The 11,907-nt window shown below is 29.2% G+C and overlaps 1 protein-coding gene and 3 long non-coding RNA genes across 4 annotated transcripts; all 4 read left to right on the plus strand.

Moving 5' to 3' along the window:
* The first annotated feature begins 791 nt into the window (after window positions 1-791).
* Window positions 792-1,738, plus strand: LOC145755305 (uncharacterized). The gene is made up of 3 exons (XR_014284194.1): window positions 792-964; window positions 1,045-1,102; window positions 1,236-1,738. It is a non-coding gene; the product is annotated as an uncharacterized LOC145755305 (long non-coding RNA).
* Window positions 1,739-3,491: 1,753 nt separating this feature from the next.
* Window positions 3,492-4,054, plus strand: LOC145755271 (uncharacterized). Its single transcript, XR_014284189.1, has 2 exons — window positions 3,492-3,632; window positions 3,849-4,054. It is a non-coding gene; the product is annotated as an uncharacterized LOC145755271 (long non-coding RNA).
* Window positions 4,055-6,874: 2,820 nt separating this feature from the next.
* LOC145755456 (uncharacterized) lies at window positions 6,875-7,761 on the plus strand. Its single transcript, XR_014284203.1, has 3 exons — window positions 6,875-6,997; window positions 7,107-7,178; window positions 7,331-7,761. It is a non-coding gene; the product is annotated as an uncharacterized LOC145755456 (long non-coding RNA).
* A 1,292-nt stretch (window positions 7,762-9,053) lies between these two features.
* Window positions 9,054-11,244, plus strand: LOC145754855 (uncharacterized). The gene is made up of 3 exons (XM_082570999.1): window positions 9,054-9,191; window positions 9,593-10,054; window positions 10,762-11,244. The coding sequence occupies exons 2-3, from the start codon at window positions 10,042-10,044 to the stop codon at window positions 11,088-11,090; spliced, it is 342 nt and encodes a 113-aa protein (XP_082427125.1). The 5' UTR covers window positions 9,054-9,191; window positions 9,593-10,041; the 3' UTR covers window positions 11,091-11,244.
* Window positions 11,245-11,907: the final 663 nt, after the last annotated feature.

Below are 11,907 nucleotides of genomic sequence, written 5' to 3' on the forward strand. Positions count from 1 at the left end.
TTTTCAAACAATTTTTAAAATAGTATATACTTATACTTGCATGCCCTAACTTCTAGTTAGCGTTATTTACATTGCCTGAACGTTTTTAAGCTTTTATGTAATCGCCAATAAAAGTGTAAATAAATGAAATTTCCAAACAACTGAGTAATAATTATTAACAAAACAACTATCAAGTTTGCTATTTTAAATAAAGCGACAACGTCAGATCGATAAAAGCCAAGCGTGACTTGGTTCCCGTTTGAATTCGATCCGATGTGATTTAAAAAGAACAATAAACTTCGTAATATGTTACAAACCAACGAAGTTAAATATTAAAAACAACTTCCCTGTCTACATAGAATTTATAACAAAAAAACTAAAAAGTTTGTATTAAAAATAAAGTATAAGTAGTTTAACTGCCACAGTTTTTATTAGTAAAATACAACCCGAGTTACAAATTTTAACTTTGTTATTTATACGCACTCCGATTGCGCGCCAGTTAATAAAATTTGAAACCACAAAATAGGTTTGTTTTTATGCCTGAGCTAACCATTGTGTTGTTTTGTTTTTATCGTTTGAAGAACCCACAGAAAAGTAATGTCATTTCTAGCTTTTAAAACGTATATTAGTGACGTCATTCAATCTTTAGGATTTTTTAAATTAAAATTGTTCTAATATTTTAAATACACATATATTTAATTACAAATTGTTATAACAATCCGTGGGTTTATTTTAAACATTACTTTAAACATAAATTTAGCAAAACAAAAAGGAAAACTTTAGAAATAGGGGGTATACCGACCAGAAATAACCAGGGTACAATAACTTTTTCCCAATAGGAAAATCCCAAGTGGAAAAATATTCTCTGTTTTGTATTTAACATTGATCTTACAAAAACGGTAGCTATTTGAAGATATCAGTTTTCCTATTTTGAGCTTACACCAGACCGACGCTTTATGTTTAAAATCATAACGTTATATAGCAAGTAAGGTTTAACAGATAGGGTTATTTTATGTTTCACGCTTTGTGTATCAACAACATAAATTAAACGAATATTTTTTGCAGCAAAATTTAATTTAAAATTACTACAATCAACTCAAGCAAAACAACATGGATAACGAAAGTAAGTATAAGCAAATATCAATTTTAATATTGCTGGGGTAATCTTAAATGTAATTAAATAATACAAACTAGTTTAAAATATAAACAGGTAGAAAGAAGCTTATTTAAATAACTAAACGAATTTTATTTTTTAGCAATTTCTATAGAACTTTTGGGTCTTACACTCAAAGCTACTGGGGTAAGCGCAATCATTATTGCCGGAGCCGCCGCCTATCTCATTGTTGTTAAAGGTAGCGAACTCTATAAACATTATTGGTCCCAAATATGTGCCTGGTTACAGAAAAACAAGGGAATCACTGAGGATAACGTGAAAGTAAAGGATGCTTAAACTCAAGATTAACAATAGTTTTTATGCTTATTGTATTGCGCTTATATGTAGGCTTTTTTGTCGCTGTTTTTATATCTACGCTTGCTTTTCCGCTACTGAAACTTATACAAAACTTTTACGAATTCAGGATTTAGTTAAGTTGTTTGGAACACGAAATTTAAACGTAAAGACAAAGCATTTAATTTTGTGTGTTAATATTCAAGTTATACAGTAAACTTATAATATAACTACCCTGTTGTGTATTTGTTGATATAAATAAAATTAAAGTAGTTAAACAGTGTTTAAGTGTTTAGAAATTAACAAAAAGTTTAATAAAGAAGCAACTTTTAACACAATAAGTTTTTATAGAAGTTATCATGTTACCTTTCTTTAAAATTCAGTAAATTTATAATTACAACATACAGCTGGCATCAAACAAAGGCAGGGTGATAAGCACCAGCCAAAAATTTCCCATACAGCGAAGTGACGTTAAAATTTACATAAATATTCCCCAGATAGCAAAGTAAAAAGTTAAAAAAACGGGTGTAAAAAAGACTTAGAGGGGGTTAGGCTATTCGTTATTAAATACATGCTCGTTCATATAGTCTTGAATAATTTTAAACATTAAATAAATATAAAAATATGAAATGTAAACCATGGGCTTATTTCAATACAACCTGACATAGGTTTTTTTAAACTATTTTTACTTTTGCATTTTTTAAAAACATGGGGTTTAATAAATATTGCAATTTAATAACCCTTTTTATGATTGGCATTTTAATTGTTGTAATATGGGCGCAACTTTCAACTAATATTTGCACATCTTAATTTAACTGCGTATATATTTATGAATTTGAGGTTCTTAAATAATACAATTCCATTGTTATTCGGACGACGAGGTTAAGCAAAGAGTACAAATACGTGACTAAAATTGGCAAATATTTATATTTTGTTTACTTTACAACAAATTAAAGAACTTTGATATTTGTGGTTGGCGTGTATTTAGAAAGCTATATAAGACAATGACGATAATCTATTACAGATATTCTCGGTGCTTTAAAAGGTTTTAGTTAGAGACACTCGTATGCAAAATTTGCAGCAATACTTATTTGAGGAAAATTAAAGAATTTACAACAAAAAGGTAGCTCACTGTAAGTAAATGTATTAAAAGTGGACGATATTTACCTATTTATATTTAATTATGTTTTATTTCTGGTCGTGCAAAAAAAATCTGCTGTTTGTGGTGCGCGGGTAAATTATTACTAGCAACATTCCTCATATATATACACCGCAACCATTGTGTTGCGGGGCGTAGGGCTTGAAACTTTTTTTAATTTAAAGACCTTTTAAGTCTTTGTTGAAGCTGTATACACCAACTACGTTAACCAAAAAATATATTGACTTGCGCCATAGAGAAAATACATTGATCTTTTGAAATACTTAAAACTATACCTTGTTATTCACAATCCTACAAGATGAGCAACTTACTTAGAATTTGTTATTCTTAATATTCAGTAGGCGAAGTTCATGTTGCGTATGCCCAAAAGTATTGTAATAAAGAAGGCGGACAAATCTACAACAAATTTTGTAAATAAAAAAGCCTCTTATTGTTATTATTTCGAATGCTTTAAAAAATACAGGCCATAAGTCTTTATAGCCGCCAACCGAAGTGCCGCCAAGCGCAAAGGCGTTCTTTTATTTACTGTTATACTAAAACATTTATCCATAAATTTGTCATACGCAAAGTAACCAACGGTTGAGTTACAAAAAAAAATCGTATAGTTAAGCAATATATGAAAAGGGAAGTTAAGTTAAAAACAGGCCAGAACAACACACATTCTGAACAAAATATATTGGTTTGGAAATTAATAAAAACCATTTTTTTAATAAAAAAGTCTCAATGTAAGGGTGTGTGAGGCTACTTTAAACGACAGGCTTAAAGACGAAAAGTAAGGATTTGATTTCGCTTAAACCCGAGGCTTTTCCGCCACTAGCTTTGTATACCAAACAGCTAAAATGTTTTTATGATTGTAAATTTTTAATTCAGACACACGTTATTGTTTATAAACTTATTAATGTTTTTTTTACTAGCTCGAATTTTAAGAAAAAAACGTCGTTCAAACACGTTTAATTTTTAAATGTTTTAGTGCATGCTTGCAAGCAAAAATGAGTTCAGAGTCAAACAAAAACCTGCTTCCCAACGCAGTAGAGCTGTTTTTTATTGGTAAATAAACAAATTTATACACTAGTTGTATTAACGAACCCAATTTATATATCTTATATTTTTCTCGACTTGATATGGGACAAAGCAATAGTACCTGCAGTGGGCGCTATATGTGAGTATTTAATAATTGAATAAATTTTATAAAATGACATAAGTGTTGTAAGATAACTTTGTTAGTATCAAATTTAAAAACCTTAAACTTATATTTATTTTTAGCGATCGTTCGGTCAGCTGGGGGTTTAACGGTAACGATTGGGTCATTTTCAAAATTTTTAAGCTTTGGCGTAATAGCAGGAGTGGTAGGAGGGGGGGCTATTCTGGTTGGAATTATTTTGTGGATAAACAGAAAAGCCATATGCAAAGCAATTGAAGCCCACAAACAAAAGTCAAAAAATGAAGCCAACAAACAAAAGTCAAACTAACTTTACGTAAAATTATATAAAGACATATATGTATATTGTAAAATATATTATATTATTAAATAATCATTTAATTTATTTAAATAAAAAAGGGCAAACAGGCTCCCTTTAATTATAGCTTATGTACATAACAACTTTAACATTCAATAAACATTAACTGAGGTGAATTTGTAAGGGAATTCACCTGGTAAAAACATGGGTGTTTCTGCCCGTGGTTTTGTTTCGCAATGTATTTGTTTTTCTTATTTTTGAAAAGATAATTTTAGCTATTGTAAATGTAACCACCGATTGGAATTATGTAAACAAATTCATCAAAAACTCAGTGTTTATTTTTCATTTTAATGTTTGTTAATATAAGCTTAATTTTATTACGTTTTAATATTTGAAAATGTTATGTTTAATTTATATTCGTGTTTTTGTTACCAATGAATCACTAGGGATAAAAAAAACTGAATTAATTAAAAAAATTATACAATTTTACTTACAAAAAACTATTGTAGCCCAAAAAACGGACGCTTGTAGCCTCCCCAAAAAAGAGCGCTTGTAGCCCCCCAAAAAACAAGCGCTTGTAGCCCCAAAAAAGGTCTTTACCCCGTGTCCCAGACATTATTCACTAACACACATCAACATTAATTTATAATAATTTTTTTTAAAAGACTGTCATGATGGTAGCCCGTATTTAAACTCACAAAGTACATAATTAATATAAAAACACATATCTAATTTTCTAAATAAAACAAATAAACTATAAACGTTCCGAGTAAATATTAACGTATAGCCTTAGTGCAATAACAAATTTTTTAGTTAGGTCATGAAAATACCATCGTTTTTTAAAGACCAGACCTAAATGTAAATATCAAACCTAATGTGAAGGCCATGGTGTGTAAATATAAAAGTTTAATTTTAAAAGAGGAAGTTAGACTGGTTCCTCTTTCGTTCTTACAGACAATCTTTTATTTTAAATAAATTCACAAAAAATCAAAAATTAAATAAAATGTTTTTCATTACCAAACCAATGCTTAGAACTTTTTACATTATCATTAAAATCAAAAACCGTTTTTAACATTTAGTAGCTACAATTAAATGACTATAAAACAAGAAGACAAAAAAGTGCCAAATATTTAAATATATGCAGCTTTTTAGTTAAACTTCAACACAATAGATTTAAATAAGACTTAGTTCACATAACAATGTGTACTTAAAATAATAGCGCGCTTTTAACAAATAGCCATAAAGTAAGAAGAAAGTACGTGTTTAAAAAGAAGTAAAAATATTGTATATTTCCACGTAGGAAACAAATTTAGCTACTGTTGGTTTTTAAGCACTTTTTTACTACCTTTTTAGTTTTGTAACTGACCAAAGGTAGCAACTTAAATCACTTTTGCACTGCGTTTTTTTTAGGGTTTTAAATAAGCGTTTTATTTTTTATGCCGATAACGTTAACTGCAAAAAATAAAATTATAAAAGACTACGACCAACTTAAGCAATATAATATGAATAACGAAAGTAAGTTAATGTTTTTTATATCGTACTGTAAATAAAATTTCACATAATTATTTAAACTAATGACAGCTTAAAAGCAAGACATTTATTTTTAGCTATCTCCATAGAAACTTTGGGTCTAAGCGTAAAAGCGACTGGAATTTGCTCAATAATTATTAGCGGCAGCGTGGCAACTTTAGTTGTTGTTGGAGGCAGCATGCTTCTTAAAAAATCCTGGTCCCAAATTTGTGATTGGTTACGAAAAAACAAGGGAATTAGTGAAGATAACGTTAAAGTCAAGCAAGCCTAAATCTATTTTTCGAGCATTCTAATTTTTGAAATGTACTGCTAATATGTATACCAATTAATTTATTTTTAATTTTAATTAGGTATTTTTTGCAACGCATTATTAAAACTTAATTTAGAGACAAACTTTTGTGTGGTTGATTTAATGGGTGATTTAAGTCATGACAAAACATTTTCTTGTGTTAAAATATAATGAAATATTTTATTAAATTTGTAACAAAGGGTGTTTAAACAAGAAAAGTGAGTGGGCTAAAAAGAAAGCTTTTGAGGAAAAAAGCTTTTAGTGAAAAACAGAAATTACATAAAAGAACTATAATCTTAAGTTTTATGCCTTTTAAGGTTATTGCTCAACTAAATGTTCTTATATGTTTTGTAAAGCGGGTTTATCAGCATCAGCCCACTGAATAAAATAACACGGTTTTAACTTTAACTTGAAAGTTTTAAAGGTTTTATGTACATGTTGAATTTAACTTTAAGCCAATATACCATTTGAGTTAGAAAAAGTTCCCGTTTAAGCATTATTCGGAAAATTACCTAAAAAATTTATTTTCAGTCCTTAAATAATAAAGGTTAAACCAATATTAAAAGGTGAAATTTAAAAAGGGGAAGCACCTTTAAAAAGGGGAAGCACCTTTAATACAACAAAAGTTTTGAATGTTGTTTAGCAACATATTTATTTACAGGAACACTATTAATAAATGTCAGAAAACGTGCTTCTAATTAGCCTAATATTGACAATGCTTAAACTTTTGAGATCAATCTCTTTAAGTTATTTTTTTGTTGCAAAAATTTACAAAACACATTGCTAAATTTTTAAATAAAACAAATAAACTATAAACGTTCCGGATAAATATTAAAGCATATACAATAACAATTTTTTATGTTAGGTCATGAAAATACCATCGTTTTAATGGAATTGAAAACAAAAGACAAGCTCTGTGAATTTTAAATAGTGGCATTGATATCTTATAAACTTTATAGGACAAAAAAATTTATATTTACTTGCGCAATGAAGCCAAAAGTTTAGAAAAAGAAAACTAAAAAGGGAAAAGGCTATGTAAAAAAATTTTCCATTTCAAGGTAAATTTCAAAGAGAGGGATTGTTACGATTTAGTTGAATAATGTTTATAATAATAAAAGAACGCTGAAACATGTCGAGTAGGTTTAATTTAATTTTTAAATGTTGCACGCTAATTAAAAAGTAATAAAAAGTTAGCTGATTGAACCAACTCAAGCCATTTTTTATAATTTATTATTTTTTAACAAGATTTTGGCGCCTTTATGGAAGCTTCAAAACTCGTTGAAAAATGCATCAAAGCCGGTTGCAGTAAAGATACCAGTAAATTTATGTTACTTTTGATTAAAACAACCAAAAAAATGTTGCACGCTAATTAACAAATAAATGTAAAACATAAAAGTTAGTTTGAATTTGATAATCTATTTAAAATATATAACACGTTTAAATTTTGTACTGAACAAATTTGTTTTTAGAGATGTCATTGTGTAGTAGTGGCCTGGAAATGAAAGCAACTGGTACATCTGCCATAATTACAAGTGTTTTTTGTGGAGTAGCCCTTGTTGTAGCAGTTTGTATTGTTGGGTTTCTTGCGTATCAATTAGTAAAAAACAAAGAGTGGGTAAATTCCAACTTAAAATTAAACAATGATACGAAAAGCAAGAAAGAGTAAACGTAAACAAACCCTCAATATCATGCATGGCTGGATTTGTAAATAAAAAGTTTATGTTTAAACGAATTCTCAATAAAAAATAAATACCAATTCCTTGTTATCCTAAACACATTTTTTACAACGTTCTAAGTTGTTTTTCAATAATTTTAAAATTTAAATGTTTTTTAATCTTGCTTTATTATTAAAAACATCATTTTGTAACCGAAAATAATATTCATGTAAATACAAACCCATTTAAAAAATAAATCGAGTGTTTATATCAAGTTTTAAACTATTTATAATAAAGAGTTGAATTAATAAAATAAGAAATAGCTAAAGCTGATGTTAAAACAAAGATTTATAGTTTTTAAGAACGTTAAATACAATATGGAACCAACCGAGTCAAATGTATTTTAGTAACTTTAGCTTATTGCGCAACTAAAAATCCCCCATTTTTAGTGTATTTTAAGCATTCGCCCACGCAAAAAATAACCTGGATAAAATCCCCGCCTGGTAAAATGTAAAATATCATTGCAGCAACTTAATATGAATGTTTACTTTAACACAGGAGTCGGCAATCTTTTTCGCACTGCGGACCGATTTAAAACTGGAATCTTTTTCGCGGACCAGCCTTTAAAAAAACATTTTTTTTTTCATTTTTGGGTGAAAGAAATCATTTAGTTTCGCTAATAATGATGTTTCAAGAGACGTAAATAAGTTTAAAGCAATTTATTCCTTCATCAAATCGATAATAAACATTTTTAAATGTTTCTACGACAAAATAAGCTTACAAATCAAAAAAGACGTTTCTGTTTCAAAGCATTTAACCTGGAAAAAAATACGGCCCGGTAACTTACTGCTCATGGTCCGGCACTGGACTGGTGGTTGCCGACCACTGCTTTAACACACATAGAATTTTTTATACGCCCTTTAAAAAGTAAATGCCACGTTTAAATATAAGTTTATGTACAAATTTTAAACCAATATAGGCTACCATTAGTTGAATTTCAAACCAATATAGGCTACCATTAGTTGAACTTCAAACCAATATAGGCTACCATTAGATGAATTTCAAACCAATATAGGCTACCATTAGTTGAACTTCAAACCAATATAGGCTACCATTAGTTGAACTTCAAACCAATATAGGCTACCATTAGATGAACTTCAAACCAATATAGGTTACCTTTAGTTGAACTTCAAACCAATATAGGCTACCATTAGATGAATTTAAAAAAAACACCTCATTAAAATATTATCAAAAATACGACAAAAGTTTTGAAACGTAATTTACTTTATTTTTTTTAAACGGAAAAATGCGTTTGTAACAGATATAAAATATTATGCTATTAACGGTATTCATTCCGTAAAACATGCAACGTCCTTCTAGTTAGCCCAACATTAACAACCTCATATTTATATAACGTTGAACAATGCAATTTTTAATATTATTATCACGTGACCTGTATTACAAATTATTTGCCAAATTGCGACGATTCAACAACGAAAAAAATCGCTTTCAGAGATTGTGACGTCGTTCAATGTCACGCGCAGTATGACGACTTCCGATACTTAATGTTCAACTTTTAACCAACAAAGACAAACGAATTGGCAGATTTTAACAAAAAGTTTAATTTAGTAAAGGATATTTGGTTACTTATATTAAATACGTATGGAAAAATCAAGTAAGTTAACTAAGTTTTTTTAAACAATAGTTCAAAGAAATTGTAGTAATACTATAAATGGTGTTTTCTTGTAAATACATTTATTCTTAATACGAAAAGGTCGTCTTTATTACTTAAACATAGAGTAACATCAGTTACTCCGACCCAGTCTCGAGTTGCCTATGGCAGTTTGGGATATTATTGATTATAAATGCCTAATAATTAGGCTGCTGATTAAGTGTTGGATTACCAGGAGTTCATACCGTTTATAGCACCTTACCTAAGGGTGCTACAGCATAAGAGCAGTGGGGATTGAACCAACGACCTTATGGTGGTGTAGCAAGTGTTATTGCCTTTTGCCACTCCACCACGCAGTCAGTATAATATTATTAATAAGAGACACACCATTCAATATTTTTAAGGTATAATGGTGGCTTTTGCTGGTGCAATTTTAAAAGCAACTGGATATTGTGCTTCAATTGTCGCCAGTGGTTTTGCAGCAGCAACAGTTGTGCTTTCAGTTGGGGCTGTCACATTCGTTTATAAATATGGAAGAGAAATTATTGCTCGTGTTTGGAGATCGCCAAATCAAAAAAATAAATAAATTTTTATAACAATGAATATCACTTTGTATATTGTGTAGTTATATGTGTCATCATTAACCTTTATTATGACATCACATTATATAAAAATGTGATGCAAGGTAGTGCGCATAAGACATATATAGAAAGTGATGTCAAGTCTGAGTTGTAGATCCCACATACGCATAAACAACGTATCGTTACGACATAGACTGCTTTATAATCCAACAAAGACAAAAGAATAGACACAATCTAATAGGAAATCTTATCAAGTGAAGAATATCAGAAACATGGCAGCATCAAGTAAGTTAAATCGAATTTTAACTTTGTTTTTATAAAGGTTTTAAGAAAATTACAACCATATAAGTTTGCTGTTTAGTTGAATGTTTATAAATTTATCACGACCAATGTAACGTAAACGTTTTCTGGAGCCTGTAGGTTTCAAGTGGACTAATAAATGGTCTTTTGCCCTTAATGTATTTTTATTGTAGTGTTACCGCCTTTTTTACCATAATTTGTTGCCCTGAACCTAATTAGGCCTTCGAATACCTTAGAAAAAGAGCGAGGCTGTCTGGATAGCGTGTCGGTCTTGACGTATTGTAAAGTGAATCTCTGATAGCGTTTTTAATGTATTTTAACGTGTTTTTATATATGTAATGTTGTACGTTCTAGTGTTTTAGTGTTGAACCATAAGCTTACTTGTTCTTAACAATACAATATAAGCTTAGGCACAGAATAGAAGGTTTCTATACAACAAACTACGTGATATATTATAATATATAACATACAACAGTTAGGCGGCTTGGTTTTAATTATATTACTAAACTAGTTAACTTATTTTGTGTTTTAGAACCAAGATATTAATTATTTCATTTAATAAATTGTTAAACGACCAACTTAAAAGCAAGAGTAAGTTGTAATTTTAATTTATTTATGGAACAACGTTAATGAGAGATTGCTTTAATTCAAAACGAATAGATTAAAAAATAATAATAATTTTTTTTTCAAAGCTGTGGTCATAGTCACTGGGTGCACAACATTGATTCTATATAAGTACGGTGATAAAGCATTTGATGTTCTGAAAATAGTTGCAGTCAAAACCTTGGACGTCGCCAAAATTATGGCCATCGGATCCCTCGACGTCGTTAAAACAGTGACCCTTTCAGTTCTGGACATAATCAAAGTGTTTGGATCGGGAATTCTTGACCTTTTATCTGGTTTTATGCGGAGAGGAATGGATACCATTCACGACTTCACCAAAAACAATGGCGAAGCTCTACTGAAAGTTATTGAGCCACTTTTGCGACGTCCCGCAATTGCAAACGTTGTGAATTTCTGATCAAAATCATATTTACTGAAATTTATTGAAACTTTAGATGATTTTTTACATAATACTAAATTCCTTTTATTTTAATCCCGCTTTATTTTTGTAAATATTGTTTTGTAACCGAAAATATTAATTATGCAGTAAACAATTAATTAAAAAATAAACTAAGTTGTAATATTTGTGAAAGAAGGGGTCATTTTTGATAGTGTTTAAAACAATATGGAGATAAAAATAAGTAAAAATTTGCTTTTTAAAAAACGTGAGTTGCAACATTAGTTTTTAAGAACGTGAATTGCAACATAGAACTAACAAAGTCCGATATATTGTTTAACATTGGCTTATTGCGCAATTAAATGTCATTTTTATAATTGAATTTATTAGCATTTGCCTACGCAGAAATTTTAATATTATGAACGCTAGCTAAAAAAAGATTTTAACGCCCTTTTAAAGGTAGATGTTATGGTTAAATACACTCTTTAAAGAGTTTATTTGTATATTGAGTTCAACTTTAAGTCAATATACCGCTTGAATTTGAAAAAAAGCCCTTTAAAACCTAAAAAAGTTATTTTACGCCCTTTAAAAAGTTAATGCCATGTTTAAATAAAAGTTTATATTTGTAAACACGGAAAAGAAATAATTTCCGCCGTTAAAAATTTGAAATTGCCAAAACTTAATTTTGGAAAAAAAAATGTTAAAAATGAATAAAATTTAAAACATAATCTCTCCAAATACAAAAATGACTGAATCGTAAACCCTATAAATATTTCTTGTATAATCTGTATCATTTAATTTATTGTTTAATAAAAATATTGTAGAACCTACAACGAAT

This window comes from Corella eumyota, chromosome 6 (assembly GCF_963082875.1).
Source record: "Corella eumyota chromosome 6, kaCorEumy4.1, whole genome shotgun sequence".
In the NCBI taxonomy this organism is placed as follows: Eukaryota; Metazoa; Chordata; class Ascidiacea; order Phlebobranchia; family Corellidae; genus Corella; species Corella eumyota.